Source organism: Leguminivora glycinivorella, chromosome 23, assembly GCF_023078275.1.
Source record: "Leguminivora glycinivorella isolate SPB_JAAS2020 chromosome 23, LegGlyc_1.1, whole genome shotgun sequence".
Classification (NCBI taxonomy): Eukaryota; Metazoa; Arthropoda; class Insecta; order Lepidoptera; family Tortricidae; genus Leguminivora; species Leguminivora glycinivorella.
This window is the reverse complement of record NC_062993.1, coordinates 10,649,328-10,667,453: the sequence shown is the minus strand read 5'-3', so window position 1 is coordinate 10,667,453 and position 18,126 is coordinate 10,649,328. Positions and strand designations below refer to the sequence as shown.

Here is an 18,126-nt window from a genome sequence, read left to right as displayed (position 1 = left end):
AAAGAATATTTCAACTGAAAATAATCGGTAAGAATTTCGAAGGTTCGTGATTTTTTTCGCCCAATTTTATTTGAATTATGACTTTGTGTTGTTCGAAGCTTTTCCTTATTTAAATGATGTTTAATGTTGTAATTGTATGATTGTATATACCTTTTTTTCATTTTATTGAGTCATGAGAAGAGGGTTTGATGTTTTTTTTGTTTCTCACAACGGTATAGATTTTTTTTTTAATTTTCTCGGTTGATTTCATTTCGTACTATTTTTTTTAATTAATTCATATCGTGAAGAAAATTACAAAACCTTAAGAACTAAAATGCGCCACAGAAAGTTATAAGAAATACACATATAAATAGAATAAGGATGTATGTATGTAATGTCTGTTATACACGTATCAGTGATGTTTATTGTTTAGGCTATCGAGTAACGTATTTTAAAACTTCAAAATACTCATAGTGTGGTCACCCAATTTTAATACTAGGCCACTCTAGAACCCTGTCTCATTGAAGCCTAGTTATATTTCGCATAAAAATCACATTGACGTTTACTGTGTAAAGGTTTTGCAGAGGCCTAAGATATCGGTTGAGTGCCTCTTCTTGCACCATGTTAAACAACTTGACAAAATGGTCCCGACGGAAGACCAGCGCTGACCCTCGGGTTAGCATTTTATGCTGAGTCGGGACCATCTCGTGGTAACTTATATGTTTAATTTCTTTTATTTGCTGTTTCTGTTTTCTTACTTGTGTATTTTGTAGTTATCGCGAATAAATAATTGATTGATTGATTGATTGATATACTGTCAATTATTACCAGTAGTCTATCTAGTGTAAAACAATTGCTACTCTTTAGATACAAACATGGAATGCAGCGATAGCATCAAGGGCATCTGAAACTGAGTGGTTGCATAGATTACTTACACGTAGTATTCGCTAAGTGGAAATCCAACCTTCTATCTCTATCCTAAGACACTTCGTCTTTGCGTTTTCACATTATCCGATCCGATATCGGATGTAGGACCGATATTCCATACATTACAGTCGTCATCTTGGATTTTTTTCATTGAAATCCTTCCGACATCCGATATCGGATCGGATAATGTGAAAACGGACTTAGGTGGTCGACATCGATGAACTGGGCCATTTTTTAACCCCCGACGCGAAAACGACGGGGTGTTATAAGTTTGATGTGTCTGTCTGTCTGTCTGTCTTTCTGTGTGTGTGTCTGATTTAGTTTTTTTTTTGTTTGAAAGCTGAGTTAGTCGGGAGTGTTCTTAGCCATGTTTCATGAAAATCGGTCCACTATGTCGCGGTCGAGGATTTTTAAAAATTTTGTGGTGAGGTTATTTCCAAAGTTGTCCACCCCACTTTTTTGTAACATAGGTAGGTGTTTTTTTACGCGATAATTACTCAGAATCGCGAAGGCTTTCGATCCTGATAGGAAAAAGATGTCCCAAGATTTCCATACATTTCTCAACCCTTCCATTCAGTTACCGTCATACAAAATGTATGAAAAAATGGTAACGGAATGGGAAAAAACCGTGGGACACTTTTTTCTCCTATGACGATTGAAAGAGCTCGCTATTCTGACTGGATACTAAACATAAAAATTCCACATATTATTTAAAGTCACTGTATGTGTCTCGAGTCGAACGCGATTAATTAACATAATTTTACCTTTTTAATCGCGTTCGACCTGTATGTGACTTTAAATATGTGTACAAAGCGCGAGAACTTAAAGTGCTATAAAAATTCCAGACCAAAAAAAAGTGGGGGGACAACTTTGAAAAAAAAAATGGCCCAACTATGGATAACACACAATGCGATACGACGGCGCTCACGCAAGCCACTGTGTTATAAAGTCTTCCATCCACGAAACTGGGCTTGGGCTTCAGAAGATAATATACACTAATAAAATAACCAAAATGGACTTATCACTATAACTGATCTCGTCTCGTGCAGATATAATCACAAATTTAAAAAAAGTACTAATTTTGAAACAAACCCCGACCGCGACATAGTGGACCGATTTTCATGAAACATGGCTAAGAACACTCTCGACTAATTCAGCTTTCAACAAAAAAAACACACACACAAACAGACAGACGGACAGACACGTCAAACTATAACACCCCGTCGTTTTTGCGTCGGGGGTTAAAAGCAAAACAATAGTTCTACATTCACGATAATATGTGCTGATGTCAGTGACGTCGCTCTTATTGCTTCCGAGTTCATAATTATTTTACTGATACATGATCGCCATTTTGCGCGATCATTGCTGGCGTGAGGCCTAGCTTCGTCATATCCTTATGGTTCTTCAGTTGGTTGGCGGGCTACCTCTGCCTTCGTGCCCTCTTCTATAGGTATTCATACTCGTTTCAGGTGGTGCTCGTCTCGGCGCATTACGATGTTCATATTTTTCATATCATTCCGAACTTTTACATAACACCTCCACATCACATCTCAAATGAATATTAAATGTGTAGTCGTAAAAACGGACGCTCACTTTTACGCGCACTGAAATGAAAAAAATAAAATATTTCTATTAAATTCTGGAGTGGTAATAATCATAAAGTAGTAGCAAAGACATACATTTATATATAACTCCGTATAGACAGATAAAGTCTAAGAAAACGTACCTCAGTACCATACAGAAAAAGGTACGGTGGCCTAGATGGCATTACACCTTTGGGATACGTTCAGCTAGATGGCGCTAATATTAATATTTGACATTTTAACACATACCAAGCTAAGAATATGGGCCAAATTGTCAAAACTGAGGTTCAAAGGTTTTAAGCCTGTGTCAAGAGATGGCAGTCTATGCACTGTGATTACACATTTTACTTTGATCTTGATTACTACTTTGATACTCGATCCTCTTTGGTAGTAGGTACTTATACAATGTTGGAGATGCCGATAAGTAGAGCATTTTTTTATGAAATAGGAGGCAAAGAGCAGACAGATCGCTTGATGGTGCCTATTGGAGGAAGGGACGAATTGGAAGTGCGTTTTTGGACTTCAAGATCTTTTTCAATTTCTTTTATGAAATAGGCAGCAAACGAGCAGACGAGCTGCCTGATGGGAAGCAATCATCGCCGTCCATGGACATAAGCAACATCAGGGGAGTCACTTATGCGTTGCCGACCTTTGAGAACCCTAAATACCTGCTTCTTGAAGAACCCTATGTCATAGCGCAAGGGGAACACCTCAGAAGGTAGCTCATTCCACAACATGCATGTTCTGTGCAAAAACGAGGGAGAGGTCCGTTTGTTCTTAGTTTGCCACGTATCTAGAAAGTGAGGATGAACTTTGTTTCTTTGGCGGGAGGTGCGGTGATAAAAGCGCGACGGTAGCACCAGGTCAAAAAGTTCTTCAGAACACTCCCCGTTGTACAGACGGTAGAACAAGCAGAGAGAGCTGACATCTCTCCGAAGGCTAAGAGGATCTAAACCGACTGTGACCGTTTTTTTTTATTTAAGAAAATTACAATCTCTATATCAAGATTTATGCAAAATGAATCACAATGTACATTATCCTATCTAGGAGTCATGCGTTTTTTCAGCGTAAAAAATTAATATTTTCCTTCTTTTAGACACATGATACATGTTAATAATCCATATGTTTTTTCAAATATAAAAATGTTATAATATATACAGTCGCAATGGTTAAATTCGCAGTCATGGACGGATGGTCGGCTGGCGCAATTGGTAACGCATTGGACCGGCAATCCAAGGATGTGGGTTCGAGTCCCACGTTGGCCAGAGTCGATCACTGTTGATTTTTTCATTGCGATTGATGTCTGCATTTTTATTTGCGAACCATGATACATGGTTCGGAAGCACTAGTTCTACACCTTTTTGCTTGCACACTAACGTCGTCTAAAGGAGATGATCTGCTCACATATTGATTTTGTATGGACTCCATTTATCAGTTTATCATCGAGAGTTTCGCGTAATGAACAAATACCTACACACTAGAGATAAAACCACTTATGCAGTAGCGTGCCGCCTGTAAAACATTATCTTTAATGTATGTTGGTTTCAGAGAACATAACATTATACATAAAATAAGTGAAAATAAATAAATACATAAAATAAAACGGCATATAATTAACCGGGCAACTAAAATATTAAACGGGAAGTTAAGTCGGGCATACAATAATATAATTTGGCTGTGTTTTAATATTGTGGCGACAAAAAAATATATGAGCCTCAAATATTAAGCATCATTATTATTGAAAAAACGGCAGCAAATTTCAAGCGACAAAAATATTGCCGAGGAACATTAAACAATACTTTGGCGAGTAAAATAATAATTGGCACCTAGTATTGTAAAGCGTAAGATTTTTAATATTTGTAGTCATCTAGATGTTAGCACCTAAATAATTATACTTGGCTCATCGTTTAAAGTAGTATTTAAATTGCGGAGGCAACTAAAAAAAATAATGGGAAGTAGGTTTTTTTTAAAACACATATAAAATCGTTTCTTTATGAAAACGGGTTGAAGGTTGCTACGTACCGATGGTCTCATTGGAAGATCAGCGCTGGAAGTCACCAGCAACACGCTGAGATGAGGCCATTTCGTGGCACTTCATTCCTTTTGTTAAAATATGTATCTAAATAATCTAAGTTAACTACTACTAGCGCCATCTGTTATCTATATTGTGTAACCTACACATGTCACTATCTGTGATGTTTTTAAAAAAATAAATCAGTCTCATTGCAACGGCTACTCGTTTCATTTCAGGTTATGGCCTAGTCCGTGTTTTTTAAAGTAAAATAGTAGTTTTTTTAAAGTATTTCGTGTGTGATTGCAAAAATGTCGACATCAAGTTACATAGTTAATGTGCCTAAACTCAAAGGACGCGAAAACTATGATGATTGGGCGTTTGCGGTGAAAAACTTTATGCTGTTGGAAGGCGTTGATATTGACGCCATTGATGAGAAAATGTCTGAAAAAGATCAGCAAAAAGGCAAAGCTAAGTTAGTGATGACTATAGATCCTTCGTTATATGTGCATATCAAGACTGAGACCACTATAAGTGCTTTGTGGAAAAAGTTGAAGACATTGTTCGATGACAACGGATTTACACGAAAGATTAGTTTACTTCGGACTTTAATATCTATTCGTCTCGACAATTGTGATTCCATGACAAGTTATGTGACTCAAGTGGTGGATACAGCGCAACGATTAAAAGGAACGGGCTTTAATATAACCGACGAGTGGATCGGTTCATTACTTTTAGCCGGCCTACCCGAAAAGTTCGCGCCAATGATAATGGCGATCGAACATTCTGGTTTGAACATAAGTGCAGACGTCATTAAAACGAAGTTGCTCGATATGACTTCTGAGGTTGGCAGCAGTGGAGCAGAAACAGCTTTCTATTCGAGTGTGCGACAGAAAACTGGCAACACTAGCCATCATAAGTCAAAGCAAACGTCAGTGTCATCGCTGTCATCGAGCAAAACGTCAAACGGAAAACAAATAAAATGTTATTCTTGTCAAAAGCCGGGTCATTATAAAAATCAATGTCCAGAAACGAAGAAAAAGGTTGCTGGTGCATTTAGTGTTGCATTTCTTAACGGCAACTTTAGTACAGAAGATTGGTACGTGGATTCGGGGGCCAGTTATCATATGACAGCGAATAAAGAAAGCTTATTGCACACACGACAAGCAAACGAGATAGGAGACATAGTTGTTGCAAACAAAACGACCATGCCAGTTGTTTGTGCCGGTGAAACGCAAGTCACAACAAAAGTGAACGACTATCAGATGGATATACCTGTGCGAAATGTTTTATGCATTCCAGAACTCACTACAAATTTACTATCAATAAGCAAGTTGATAGAAAGCGGAAACGCAGTTTCATTTGGAAAAAGAGCGTGTTATATCCGTAATCAACAGAATGTGCTAATTGGTGTAGCAGATTTGGAAAACGGCGTTTACAGGCTAAATACTGTGAAGCCAGAGAAGGTGATAGCAGCGGCAGCTATACATACAACAGATTCAAGGCAGTGGCATAAAAGAATGGGACATATTAACTCAAATGACCTTGAGAAGATGAAGAATGGTGCAGTGCTTGGTGTATCTTACACAGACAAGCCAGATTTGCAGAAGTCTAATTGTGAAGTGTGCTGTGAAGGGAAACAGGCAAGATTACCTTTTCCTTTGGGCAACCATAGGTCAGAAAATTTATTAGAAGTTGTACATTCCGATGTGGCTGGACCTATGGAGACTAAATCAATTGGCCAGGCAAGATATTTTGTACTGTTCATAGACGATGCAAGCCGTATGTGCTTTGTGTATTTCCTAAAGGAGAAGAATCAAGTTCTCCAGTGTTTTAAAGAATTTCGGAGCATGGCTGAAACTCAAACTGGAAATAAAATTAAGATGCTTCGGACCGATAATGGCGGTGAATATTGTTCGCAAGAGATGCAAAGTTATCTGAAGACGGCAGGTATCATTCATCAGAGAACTAACCCCTACACGCCAGAACAAAACGCAATCTCAGAGCGATATGTGAGATCGGCCACAGAAAAAGCAAGGTGTTTACTGTTTGAGGCTAATTTGGAGAAGAAGTTCTGGGCAGAGGCAGTGAATACGGCAGTGTACTTGAAGAACAGGTCGCCGGCCTCGGGCTTAGGAAATATGACACCATTTGAAAAGTGGACAGGAAGAAAACCAGATCTGAGCCATGTCAGGGTCTTCGGCAGTCCAGTGATGGTGCACATTCCCAAGGAAAAAAGATTAAAATGGGACAAGAAAGCAGAGAAACATATTTTACTTGGTTTCCCAGAAAATGTTAAGGGTTACAGGATATATAACCCAAGAACACAGCAGATAACTACGAGCAGAGATGTGTTTATTATGGAAAAAGAGACAGACACTGCTCAGATGGTAATGCAGGAAAGTGTGGAGGAACCAGAGCCACAGCCAGTGGAGGAGGAATCAGAAGTAGAGAGTACCTTCATAGACCCAAATGATTCTACTTATGTTGGGGAATCATTGCCTTCGGATACAGTGACATCAGATGACTCAGATTCCACCTTATGTCAAGATGAGAGTGATGTATCACATTCAGCGGAAGACAGTCCCATAGTGAATAGCAAGAGAGTCAGAAAGCCAGTAGACAGATATGGTTTTTCAAACCTATGTGTGGTAGACGAGACATGTGGTGAAGAGATCACTTATGAGGATGCTGTCAAAGGTCCAGAGAAAGAGATGTGGCAAGAAGCTATGCAAGAAGAGCTCAAGGCTTTTGCAGACAATCAAGCATGGGAAGTTGTTGATGTTAAAGAAGCAGATAGAGTGATACAGTGCAAGTGGGTGTTTAAGAAAAAGCTTGAAAGTGATAACAAAGTGAGATTTAGGGCTCGTTTAGTGGCAAAGGGTTTTACCCAGAAAGAAGGTGTGGACTATAAAGAAACATACTCACCAGTTCTAAGATATTCAACACTAAGACTGTTATTTGCTTTAAGTGTTAAATTAAATTTTAAAATTACCCATCTTGATGTAACAACAGCTTTTTTAAATGGCTATCTTGATGAAGATGTATACATGCAAGTGCCGCCAGAATTGAATTGTAAATCAAATTCAGTGCTCAAATTAAAGCGAGCTATATATGGCTTAAAACAATCTGCTAGAGCTTGGAATAAAAGGGTAAATGATTGTTTGTTGAGCTTAGGGTATGTGAAGTCAAAGCTTGAACCCTGTTTGTATAGTAAGCGTGTAAAAAATGAGCAGATTATTATAACTGTATTTGTAGATGATTTTTTCATATTCTCAAATAGTAAAGTATTGACAGATGACTTAAAAAAGAATTTAATGTCAAACTTTAAAATTAAGGATTTGGGTCAGGTGAAAAAATGTTTAGGTATGAGGGTAAAAATGTATGATGATGGTAGTATTTCATTAGATCAAGAGCAATTTGTTAATCAAATTTTGATGAAATTTAACATGTCAAATTGTAATTCTGTGGATACTCCAATAGAAAATAATTTAAAACTAGAAAAATGTGAGGAAGTTTGTAAACAATACCCTTATCAACAGCTGATAGGAAGTTTAATGTACCTATCTGTACTTACTCGTCCAGACATTAGTTACAGTGTCAGTTATTTGAGCCAGTTTAACAATAGCTTTTCAGCAGTTCATTGGTCACATGCAAAAAGAATATTAAAATATTTGCAGAAAACTAAATCTTTTGGCTTGATATTTAAAAATGATAACAAAAATTTAGAAGGTTTTGTTGATGCTGACTGGGCTTCAAATAACATTGATAGAAAATCATACACTGGTTTCTGCTTTAAATTATCAGGTTCTGTGATTTCTTATGAATGTAAAAAGCAGCAAACAGTGGCCTTAAGCTCGGTTGAATCGGAGTATATGGCTATTTCGGAAGCAGTCAAGGAGGCAATTTATTTAAAAAATTTGCTTTCAGAAATTGTCATATGTGACTATAAAATAGTTATATACAATGACAGCCAAGGAGCTCAAAAGTTGACTGAAAATCCTTTGTTCCATAAGAGGACAAAACATATAGATATTCGTCATCATTTTGTTCGAGAAGCTGTCGCTAACAATCTTGTTAAAATTGTTTATTTGTCAACATCTGAAATGCCCGCAGACATTTTAACTAAAGGTTTGAGCAGTGTAAAGCACAATTAACTAGCGCCATCTGGATGGTGATAAGCAATAATGTGTCAACCCACAAAAACTAAAAAAATGAGATTTTAATGCCATGTTATAGCTGGATTTTTAAACTTCTATTTGCAAAAATGACCTTTTCATTTTGAAAATTTTTACTATCCCAAAAGTAAAAAAATAGGTTAACACAAATCCTATATCGTGTGTTGCCTGTTTTGCATTAATATGTCAAGAACCTTAACTTATTATAGTAATTGGCAGAAGACATATTTAAATTACAATAATGTGTTATGAGGGTTGACTCAACGATTTTTTTACACTTGACTCATTCTTGCAAAACGCAAAAAATGACATAGTTACCCACTATGAGACTTGAATGATTATTGCAAAATGATATTTTATTCGTTGTTTTATGCTACGACCCGTGTTATAAAACATAAGTCATTATTGTTAAATTATATTCGGGTCATAAATTGTTCGTTTTTGGTGTAAGTACCATGACACTATATTGTAAAATATAACTGTTCATATTAATTTATGTTTAAATAAGTTATGACTTAGTCCATTAGTATATTTTTGCACATGAATGGTTAATTCAGTACGAAATTGAACATTTTAAGTCATGAATATACATATTCGTTATTATAATTTGCAAACATTTTTTACAAGTACGTGTTTATATAAAAATCTAATATAAGCTACTATTTTTTTATAATTACTAATTACATTAAGACGTGTTAATGTATGCATAAAAATATTGTTTGATTTTTGAATACTTACTGAATGGTAGTTTATTATTTTGTTAAAGATATTTTATGTTTTGTTCTTGTACAAGTCATGAGTTATTCATAATTTAAATGACTTAGTCTATTTCTTAGCGTAAAAAAATATTTTGTTGTATATTTTAGATAAGTAGTTTGTTTTTTTTAAAGATGATTATTTGGTTTTTGTAACGATTTTTTGTTGAAAAAGCACAGATAATTTAAATATGTGTCTAGAAATGATCATTACTCTAATAGTTAATTTATAGTATTTTATTCAACAGGCGTTTAAAGGAGGTCAAGAAATATGAGGGGCGTACTTTCCACGAGTATTTTGGAGTCAGTTAAACACCATTGCATACAATACTTTTACAACGACCATGCACTTAGTTTTTAATAGTTTTTTTAAATAATTCTCGCGAACTTCACACTGTTTCCTGTATTGCAAAGGTTTGCACTGTCAGCTCAGCTGCCCAAAGCCTTCCCGCGCACGCACGCAGTATCGTTAATGCAATGCGTTGCCATGATTACAGAACCAAACAATGCGTTTTCAGTTTTTTCGATACGCACAATCCTGTAAATGACGAATAACAGTTCGGGAGTAGAAAAATCATTAAAAGGTTTGATTAATAAATAATGTATTGATTCCTACATGACGACCGGTCTGGCGCAGTCGGTAGTGACCCTGCCTGCTACGCCGCGGTCCCGGGTTCGAATCCCGGTAAGGGCATTTATTTGTGTGATGAGCACAGATATTTGTTCCTGAGTCATGGATGTTTTCTATGTATATAAGTATTTATATATTATATATATCGTTGCCTAAGTACCCACAACACAAGCCTTCTTGAGCTTACCGTGGGTCTCAGTCAATCTGTGTAAGAATGTCCTATAATATTTATTATTATTTTATTATTTATACCTAATAACATAAGTGACCATGACTGATATGTTACTTAACACTTATAAAGTTAAAAATATGCATAGGTAGAGTATTTTACAATAACAATTTATGTGCTTTAACATGTTTATTTAAGACTCATAGATATTTTTAAACAATTAGCAAAAGTGGGTTAAGTATCATAACACAGTCTTGAAAAAGTTTGACGTCGTCGAACAATTCGCAATAAAAGAAAAGGGCATTATTTCGTCAAATTGAAGTTTGTTTTGAAATTAAGCTACAATAATCACTACTACTGAACGTATTATAGCTGAAAAACACAACAATCTATATAAAAAACAATGTTTTTTAAGAGAAACACAAAAAAATGAGAAAAAATCTTTAGACGCCATTTTCTCAAAATGGTTGGCGTGTGGGTTGACACATTATTGCTTATCACCATCCATCTGTTATCTATATTGTGTAACCTACACATGTCACTATCTGTGATGTTTTAAAAAAAATAAATTAGTCTCATTGCAACGGCTACTCGTTTCATTTCACCTTTCTGTCTTGTTGTTATTATGTGTATTTTGTCTTGCCTGTGTTCACGAATAAATGTTTATTCTATTCTATTCAAACATCGTATTTGCGACCCATAAACCACGAGTAGTATTTAAATATCTCTATAAGGTAACGCGTACCAAATCATATTATAATAAGTACACAGCAAAAAGGAGTGTATCAGCTTCTAATGGGTCGGTAACGCGCATATGATACCCCTTGAGTTGCAGGCGTCCATAGGTTACGGTGACCACTTTCCATCAGGCCGATCGTATGCTTGTTTGCCACCGATGCGGTATTTAAAAAAAATGCCATGATAATCGTATACTATAATATTACAAGAGCAGAATTATTTTCTGCTAGCAGAAAAGTGGGTCAGGGTTAGGTTATTTTTTTAGTAGAATATAAGTCGTACCAAATTTGCTATGGCATAATTCTTAGGTATTTTGTGTGAACAAAACAACGATAGCAAAGAGGAAATGAAATACAGTCCCAGATGCACCGTTAGGTACGACGACGAGCGAAGCGAGGAGGAGTGTTAGGTATCTTGCATCCCCAACACACATGACTCGCTATCATAACAGAAATAGGAAGAAAATGGACAACTTTTTACCGCCTAAATATTATGCAAACAAAAATCTACAGAAGTACTCTTAATTTAGAAGATTAGTTTGCTCATTAACATTATGCCAGCATAAGATTCGATAAAATCTGCGGAACGATTTATGCCAAAGCATATTCTGAGTAAGGTTTTCCTGCCAAAAAAATGAATCTTTCAGAGTGATATTAAGACTGCGTAAGGCCGGCCTTAGATTCGATAGAGTAAACGTCATGAAAAGTTAAATTCATTGTATAGATACGAAGTTGCCAGCACACCCAAACACCTAATAATTTATACTTACCCATAAGTATAATATTTTGTCGACCATTATATTTTATAAGAATCCTTTTTTTTTATTAAAATGATAGCTCAGGTGATGAGTGCCGATGTATAAATTTTAAATGTACTTTTTATGTTAATTTGGTATATAAATATTTTAAACGAATTGTATATTTTATATTAATAGACAGCCGTTTTCCTATTAAACTGTATCTCTTAAATTGTTTCCAATATAATAATTCAGTTGCCAAATAAATAGTTGGTACTCGCGTCTGAATAAACCGTAGCCGTAATGACATTAAAATGCTACCTCATATTGAAATAATTTGAGGCCCCATTTTAGTCGCCAAACTATTATTTTTGATACCCATTTCTATGGTTATTTAGTCGCCCGGTTAAATACGTGCCAAATAAAACTATGGAAACGGATTATATCGCGTATAATGAATTTGTAATTCATCCCGACGTTTTGAATACTTTACAGCAACGCGTGACTGAGGAGAAAATACAATGTGCAAAAGTACAAGAAATATTAATGAACCATGACCATAAATAATATTGATTTTTGAGGCAGTGTAACGTACTTATCCTAGTTATAAATCAATTGTGACGTGTAATATGTAACAATATTATAAATAAAAATGAGTATGAGTATGAGTATACAGTTTTAAGGGATTAGCATGCCGTTATTACTATTGATAATACCGCCATCTATCGGCGGTATTGGGAACTACATAACTCTCTTAATGACCTATAGCGACTGGGAACATGCGGTCCTTGAGGTAAGCCATCTAGGATTCGGACTACTATGTAAAAGTAATCATAGATGGGCCCGTACCCTCCTTTGAACTTGTACACTCCTTTTTGTTGTGTACTTAACACAGCAAAAGGGAGTGTACAAGTTTCTAATGGGTCGGCAGAGCGCATGTGACACCCATTAGGTTGCAGGCGTCCATAGGTTACGATAACCGTTTTCTATAAGGCGGACCGTATGCTTGTTTGCCACCGACGTAGTATTTTTTTTTAATGAACACAATTTGTATCGACCTTATGGTAAAGCGACAATGTTAGGTACCACCTTATACCCAAAAACATCAAATTATTCAGCCACATTTCCACAAACTGCCATTCCGAGTTTCAATTTACTAAATTTGGCTCCAGCACTTAAGTTTATAAGAGCACTAGAGATAAAAAGTGCCTCACGAAAAATACAGCTTTCGAACAGGACGGGCAAAAGTAATTACTTTTTAATTAAATGTTCTTTTCCGTTGCCAAGGCGACGGTGGACACTTTTAGAAGAATGGGGGATTAATATATTTGTGTTAGGCGGTTTATTTTGCAGAAGAACGTTTACTGCTTCCATTTTTAGGGTTCCGTAGTCACCTAGGAACCCTTATAGTTTCGCCATGTCTGTCTGTCCGTCCGTCCGTCCGCGGATAATCTCAGTGACCGTTAGCACTAGAAAGCTGTGGTACCAATATGTATATCAATCACGCCGACAAAGTGGTGAAATAAAAAGTGGAAAAAAATGTTTTATTAGGGTACTCCTTACACGTAAAGTCGGGAGTGTTTTTTTTTTCATTTAACACTAACGTGCGATATATTGTTGGATAGGCATTTAAAAATTAATAGGGATTATGTACGTACAATAACCATTTTTTGATATTGTTTATATTTTCGGAAATAATCACTCCAAAAGTAAAAAAAATGTGTCCCCCCCCTTCTAACTTTTCTCCTCTAAAAGTAGAATTTTACAAAGACTTTCTAGGAAAATTATTTTGAACTTGATAGGCTGAACAGTTTTGGGAAAAAATACGAGAAACTACGGAACCCTACACTGAGCGTGGTCCGACACGCTCTTGGCCGTTTTTTCGTATGTTTTCTAATTTATGGAGAAACAACACATCTAATCTAAGCGATTACTTACTACAGTCAAACATCTATACGCTATCGAATAAGATTTATAAAACGTCAAAAACACCGCTTAAAAAAGTCATCATCCTCCTTGCGTTATCCCGGCGTTTGCCACGGCTCATAGGAGCCTGGGGTCCGCTTTGACAACCAATCCCAAGATTTGGCGTAGGCACCAGTTTTACGAAAGCGACTGCCATCTTACCTTCCAACCTGAAGGGTAAACTAGACCTTAGAACTAGTCCGGTTTCCTCACGATGTTTTCCTTCACCGAAAAGCGACTGGCAAATATCAAATGACATTTCGCAGATAAATTCCGAAAAACTCATTGGTGCGAGCCGGGGTTCGAACCGCGACCTCCGGAACGAAAGTCGCACGTACTTACCGCTAAGCTATCAGCGCGCTTAAAAAAGTACTTACTTGAAAATTGAACATTTCTGCTTTATAGCAGTCATGTAAACACCAAAATATTATGAGAGTCTAACGTTCAAGACACTAGCTATTGCACACTTACGGCTCAGCCACGACATTGGTCTAAGCGCGACAGCGGTGAGCGGCGGCCATACATTGGAGCGAGACACAGCGATGGGACTTGTCATTCGCACGTATGGCTGCCGCTCACCGCTGTCGCGCTTAGACCAATGTCGTGGCTGGGCCGTTAAAAACAGTGACCATGTCTTCTTCTTCCCGTATAACTTTAAGTTTCAGACGTATTCTAACATATTCCCTTTGTCCACAGCTGATCGTGTACCCTACAAGACAAGGCCTGCAAACGATGGGCGTCCTCATCATAATGTTCTGCATCTGGCTCATCGCCTTCTTCCTCGCTTCTCCCCTCTATATGTTCAGGAACCTCAAGACCCACAACATCGGCCTCATTGGCATGGACTCCCTAAGCTTCTGCATCGAAGACTGGCCAATCGCCAACGGAAGGGCTATGTACTCCCTCTTTAGCCTCATATTCCAATATCTCCTTCCCGTTCTAGTCGTAGTTATAGCTCATATTCAAATTCATAGAAGACTTAGAGGACGAAGACGATCCACTAGAAAAACTCCTACTATCTTGATAGCGATCGCAGTGACTTACGTCATAAGCTGGCTACCGTTGAACGTATTCAACTTGGTAGCAGATTTCTCGAAAGAACCTATTCTGGGAGAGGATCAAATGATAATAACGTATGCTATCTGTCATATTATTGGAATGTCGAGTGCGGTATCTAATCCGTTGCTATACGGATGGCTGAATGATAACTTTAGGAAGGAGTTTGAGGAGATTCTCTGCTGCTGCAGAAAGAAAGGGCAGATGAAAGACCAAAGAGGGAAGAGGAAGATAGACACAGAGTTGACGGCGTTAGCGCAGCTGGAGCAGACTGTGACAACTAACACGAAGACTTCGCACTGCTCTCAAATTTTCTGACTAAAAAGCTGCTGCCAATAGCATGAGCATAGCAGCATTGAAATGCAAAGCATTTAAAATGCTTGTTAATTCGAACTCTTCTAGCTAAGGTGTACAGTTCCTTTCTACGTTATGTTATGTTAAGTGTAATCTATGTGAATAACTGTATAGTTTGTATATATGTAAATGTTATTGTTCGTGGTTTACGTTTTTATGAGCCCAAAACGTAGATTACTTACAATGTCGTGTTAAGGTTTTATAATGAAATTAAATATTACTATGCAGTTGGCTTGTTTTTGATTGTCTGTTCCATAACTGGTCTCTGCAACTTGTTTTAGCCAAGTAACAAATATGAACACAGCCCAAGTGCAAAAATTAAGTATACACGAACTTAAAGTACGTGCTATAAAGGCCAGTATAAACATTTTCGCACTTTGGCAGTATTCATATTATTTTTATTGCTGACTGTACATGTGTAGGTACATACACATAATTGACAATAGATTGAAACTGTACATGTGTAGGTATATACACATAATTGACAATAAATTGAAATCCATGCATAGCAGATACATCACTGGAATAATAAGTATCACAGGTAAGAAAAATATCAAATGTTTATACAAGTGCAGAAAAGAAGATAATTTTTATATTAAAGGAAAAAATGGAAAAATTTACGCTTCCGGCGGGACTTGAACCCGCATCATTTATTTATTTATTTGTTAGCGTAAATTTTTCCATTTTTTCCTTTAATATAAAAATGTTTAGAATCGTTAGCAGACGTTTCTGCTTGTTAAAAATAAATTTAGTATGGGTTAGCACATTGTTACTGGTGAATTCTCAATATAACTTGAGACTCCAGTGCCGTTACAAGATGTAATAGTCTGTCGGTAGATGGCGCTAGACGTCACCCCAAGACGTGTGTACATAAGGAAAGGCATGGAAAGATTTGCGATATCCGGCGTGGCTTCCGTAGCTCAATTGGTTAAGAGCCTTGCACGGATTGCAAATGATGCGGGTTCAAGTCCCGCCGGAAGCGTAAATTTTTCCATTTTTTCCTTTAATATAAAAATGTTTAGAATCGTTAGCAGACGTTTCTGCTTGTTAAAAATAAATAAAAGAAGATAATTATCCGGAACGAGTGGCTATAAATTAAAAACACGACCAGAGACAGTGGCTATTAAAGTTTAACCCTTGTAAGATTAGAATAGCAATTCAGTTGGTCACCGGAAGTACACATCCATTTCCATTCAAGGAGTTCGTATTAAAAACAATTTCATTCATACATTTCATAATCGTTTATATAAAAAAATAACATTATTTTCGTTTTAAAGTTGAAACAAGATGGCAAACGAATTAAATGAAACATTTTATAGGTAGGTTTTAGAACACAGAAATGTCTTTCCCGATAAAATCAAATCGCAGATCGCCAACCTTTCAGGCGGTCTTCATTTATTATTTTTAGCATCGCTTTTCCGCTGAGTCTCAGTTTAAAGCCTTTATTGTAGATAAAGTTTAAATATCAAACCTAGTACCTATCTTAAGCGTATTTCTTGCCGCGTGGTCACGAGAAATGTGAAAGAGTAAAAGGAAATCTAATTTTAAATTCATAGCTACATGCTCTAGTTTAAATATTATGTACTTTAAAGATTACTGAGTGGTTTATGTAATGTTGGGGAGTCGTTTATTTTTAATTTTACACGATGAATATAAAATACTTAATTTAAGAAACACAATATTCGACAGTCATCTGGCATGACATAAGATTTAGCACGCAACACCTTTTTTCCATGCAAAAGTTGAGATCCTTTTTTTTTCACTCCATTTGTATGAGAAGATTTTCGGCTGAGCTTGCCAGAAACTTATATACAGAAGATAGGTAACGCCGTGTCTTGCGTGGGCGACGGTCGCGCGACCGTCGCCGTCGCGTCTCATACTTCCATATCGATAAGGTTTCATTTCGTATGCGTCGCATCGCCGTCGCGCGACCATCGCGCGACCGTCGCCCACGCAAGACACGGCGTAAGGCCAATATCTGAAACATTTACGCTTCTTACAAACCCCAACAAAGAGGTACTTAAAACCTTTTTTCGCCGAACTAAAGCCCCTTCGCTATATTTAATAAACAACATCCTAATAAATAATAGTTATTTGTTATACAAAGGGGCAAAGTTGTATTTTAACGCCGAGTGTGGAATTGAAAAACGAGCAAGTGAAAGGATTCTATAGTTGAACCACGAGCGAAGCGAGTGGTTCGAGAATAGAATCCTGAACTTGCGAGTTTTTAAACACACGAGAAGTAAAATACATTTGCACCCGAGCGTAACACAAAACTTTTCCCCTCACTATAGCGAGGAAACTACAACGCAAAAAATGCGTTTATCACTGCTTTGAGTAGTTCCACAGGTGATAAATCATCTTTATTACTAGATTCACCTACTTTTATCAATTTTAAAGCAGTTAATTTGACTTTATTCAAGGTCAAATTACTTTACCCACTAGTGGATAAAATGCGTTTTTACCCGCTGGTATTAAAGGACAAAACACGTGTTTCCGAGCTAGTGAGGGGAAAAGGATATTGCCACATTTTCCAAGACCTTAAATATTTTATCGGCTAGTATACATTTTTATTGGTTTGTCTAGTCGATAAACACAATAGGGGTATTCAGACGAAAGCAATGCAATGCGAATATCATACTAATTCAATAAGAAATTTTGTTGTTTCAAAAACACAAATACGCCTCACTCGATGCATTGGTTGGTCTCTATTAATACATTAATAATACAGTTAGCAACAAAATTTTGTAGAAGGTGCCTACTTTTTTACTTTTCATTACTTAACTGTAACATATTTAGTTTTCAGCACACTACCGCAGGAAATATGCAATTGTACGCAGGAGAAGCGGGAGCTATAAAAAAATCGTACTCTCTGGAGAGCTATTTTCTAGTATCATATTTGAGTTTTTTTTTCTTTGTACATACCTATTTTTTGTTAGCAATTACGTTGAAAAACATTGTACCTGGGGGCGCAAGAATATTACAAACTCGAGTCTTTCAATCGCTCCGGCAAGCCGTCGCAACTGAACTTACTCACGTGTGCA

The 18,126-nt window shown here is 36.8% G+C and overlaps 1 protein-coding gene and 1 non-coding gene across 3 annotated transcripts in view; both read left to right on the top strand.

Annotated features, from left to right (window-relative positions):
• The window catches only part of LOC125238289 (neuropeptide F receptor-like), a 125,362-nt gene extending 110,053 nt beyond the window's left edge, over window positions 1-15,309 (top strand). For both annotated transcript variants that reach the window (XM_048145577.1, XM_048145578.1), the window contains exon 4: window positions 14,369-15,309. In XM_048145577.1, coding sequence (XP_048001534.1) covers window positions 14,369-15,046 — 678 coding nt within the window. In that variant the 3' untranslated portion in view covers window positions 15,047-15,309. The remainder of the gene's footprint in view (window positions 1-14,368) is intronic.
• On the top strand, window positions 3,683-3,754 carry Trnaa-ggc. Its single transcript has one exon. It is a non-coding gene; the product is annotated as a tRNA-Ala (tRNA).
• Window positions 15,310-18,126: the final 2,817 nt, after the last annotated feature.